This window comes from Pteropus medius, unplaced genomic scaffold (assembly GCF_902729225.1).
Source record: "Pteropus medius unplaced genomic scaffold, Ma_sr-lr_union100, whole genome shotgun sequence".
Taxonomy (NCBI): domain Eukaryota; kingdom Metazoa; phylum Chordata; class Mammalia; order Chiroptera; family Pteropodidae; genus Pteropus; species Pteropus medius.
Window position 1 is genome coordinate 14,555 of NW_024344196.1, and position 3,038 is coordinate 17,592.

General features: G+C 67.6%; 1 protein-coding gene across 1 annotated transcript in view; it reads left to right on the forward strand.

Moving 5' to 3' along the window:
• Positions 1-1,861: 1,861 nt before the first annotated feature.
• LOC120607110 (interferon-induced transmembrane protein 3-like) overlaps positions 1,862-3,038 on the forward strand; it is a 2,980-nt gene continuing 1,803 nt past the window's right edge. Inside the window, exon 1 of the mRNA XM_039868705.1 lies at positions 1,862-2,401. Within this exon, the coding sequence (XP_039724639.1) occupies positions 2,216-2,401 (186 nt within the window). The 5' untranslated portion in view covers positions 1,862-2,215. The remainder of the gene's footprint in view (positions 2,402-3,038) is intronic.

Below are 3,038 nucleotides of genomic sequence, written 5' to 3' on the forward strand. Positions count from 1 at the left end.
GGCGACACCGGGGCTGGTCGCTGGGCACCCCCCGAGGTCCTGCGGTTGCTTATCGGGCAGCCTCGTTGTGGCCGTCGGTGATTGCCGCCACCTAACGTGTCATCGGGGAGAGGCGGGTGAAAACCCAGGGACAGCACCCCGCCACTCCCGGCCCGGCTGTCGCCCGAGCTGCAGCCAGCGTGTGCAGCGGGGGCCGCTCGGGCCGGCCGTGGGGCGCACGTTGCGACCACCGCTGCGGAAAACCGTCCGGCCTGGTCCGCGGACGGGGCCCCACGAGGGCCGCGGGCCGAGGCCTCTCTGGCAGCCACCGTGAGCCCGTGCTGACCGTCCCCAGGGGAGCGGAGAAGCCCTCGGGGACAGGACGCGATGCGGAAATCTGAGCAAACGACTTCAGCTCCACCCAAGGGAGGCTTGCGGCACAGCCGGTCTTCGCCTTCCCGACCGGCGAAGCCAAGCCCTCGTCTCCAACTGTGACCGGCACTCCGCGCCCGGGGTCCCACGCGGTGAACGCCCCGGCGGGGGTGTCCCGGGACGGCGGGCGCACGGTCCCCTCGCTCCGGCTGCGTCTGGCCGGCATCTGCCGGGCATCTGCCTTTGAGCGAGCCGTTCAGCGCGGCAGTTTGGCTGCAGGCACTTTGCTGCCGGTTTGTTCAATGTCACGGTAAGGGAAGTTTCAAAGTGCCCAAGGACAGGCTGCGCATCCATCAGCCAGGACAGGTGGAGACGCCGGGACAGGGGCACCCATCAGGGACCGTGTTTCCCGAGTCGCCAGGATTCCGCCCGTCAAAGACCTGGGGAACACGTGACACTCCGCCCCGGCGGCGTCTCCAGTGAGTGGGCACTAAGCTGAAGGCCCACGGGTGACCGCCGCCAGGACGGGGCGTCAGTCGGGGCCGGCTGGGTGAGGCCGGTCGGTCACAAGCCGCCCCGAATACCCATGTCCCGTCCTGGCCACACCCCAGCGAGTCGCCAGGGGGCACGGCTCCCCACCGCCGCGCGAGGACCAGGCCCGGTCCCACCGTGACACCCACATCCAGGGGCCCTGAAGCGGAAGGAAGGGCACTCGGTGACGTGCACCCGGGAGGCGCCTGGGCCCAAGGAGGTAGACGCCACCCTGCCACCTTCTGGAGCAGCCAGCGATCCTTCGCGATGGCAGCAGTGACCGCCGGCCGCCTTCGGGCAGCTGGTCATCAGGACCCGGGATGCTGCCCCCCCAAACGGGCCGTCCCAAAGTCTCCCCCCGTCCCCTGACGACCAGAAGCGATGCCAGGTCGCTGTGCCAGGCCCCCACGTGTGCCCTCTGGGGCAGAACTCTGGGCTCGGAAGGAGAAGCTCGTGCCTCCAGCCCCCGCCGGCGCCCCACCCCACCCCCGGGGAGCAGGGCACGCAGGAAGTCCCTCTCTGCAGCAGTCCCGAAGCCCCACGGAGTGGCTGTGCTGAGGACCCCGTCCCCACTGTCCCCCACCCCCAAGGCCCAGCTGGGCACCCCCAGTCCTGCCCCTCAAGCCTCTGGCCCTTATGCGATATGCTGCCACACGCCCGGGGCTCAGCCCTCTCCCGCCGCCACAGCGGCCTCCTCGTGTCGCGAGCGCCCGGCGTCCTGGTTCCCGGGGGACCCTCCAGAGAGGGCCTAGAGGCCTCCCGTGGGCCCAGCGACACAGGCCTTGGGTGCCCGACCTCAACCAAGAGGCCCGACCCCACCGGGGGAGGGACTCCAGGCCAGGAGAGACCGAGGGACTGCAGAGCCAGGCCTGGCCAGCCCAGCCCAGGGGTGAACTGGCAGGCGGGGCTTCCCCTGGGCCAGAGTATGCAGCTGGTGGGAGACTGGCAGGCTCCCAAAAAGGTGGGGCCTGGGCTGGGGAGAGGGAGGGCCGACTCTCCACTCTCGCTGGGGCACTGTCCCCAGGGCCCCCCACAGCCCTCAGTGAGGAGAGAGCGGATTTGAGCTATGGGGACAGGAAACTCACCCTTAGACCACAGCCCCTCCCCCCATGTAACCTGACACTCGTTGGTTTCTTCCACAGGCCTAGTCCCCAGCCAAATTGCCAATTTTCAAAACACCAGGAAACAGAAAGTTCTGAGAAATCAAAACTAACCCCGACGGGGAGGGGCCCTGAGCACCGTCCAGGCATCGCCCCGCACTGCTCAGCGTCGCCTGCCTGCAGAAACCCATTTCACCTTTCCCGGGACCCCGCCTGCTCCCCCAAAGCTGGAGATGATCACCGAGGAGCACGAAGTGGCCGTGCTGGGGGCGCCCCAGACCTCGGGGGCCGTGACGTCCACCGTGGTCAACATCCGCAGCGAGACCGTCGTGCCCGACCACGTCGTCTGGTCCCTGTTCAACACCCTCTTCTTTAACCCCTGCTGCCTGGGCTTCGTGGCGTTCGCCTACTCCGTGAAGGTGGGTGGGCGCGTGGCGGCTTCTCCGGAAAGGGCGAGGGGCCCACAGAGGTCCCCCGGCCCAGACGGCCTTGGGGAGGCGCCCTCGTGTGTGTGTGTGTGTGTGTGCGTGTGTGTGTGGCGCCTGTGCGTGTGCAGGTCACCGTGAGGCCGCATGGGGTGCTTGGGGATGGCCAGGGTCAACCTCCGTCCCTGGGACTCCACGGATCTCCCTACCGTCCATACCAGAAATTACATCCATCAGACTCACTGTGTGGCTCCAAGGCTCTCTCAGAAAGACAAAGGGACCCAGAAAACCCTGAGCTGCCAGCAGAGCAGCAGAGGGACCAGGGCTCGGGGAAGATCAGCCCCGCGACCCCTGGAGAGGCGGAGAGTGTGAGAGGAAGGAGCTCCCGGCCCCGGGATGGAAGGGCCCTCAGTGCACAGTCCTGCTCAGGCTCCAGGGAACAGAGAGAGACAGGGACCAGCCAGCGGAGAACCTGAGTCACACGGGATCCCTCCAGGTCCCTCACTATCTCTTCTCCCCCAGTCTAGGGACCGGAAGATGGTGGGCGACGTGATCGGGGCCAAGAGCTACGCTTCCACCGCCAAGTGCCTCAACATCTGTGCCCTGGTCTTGGGCATCATTGTCATCATTG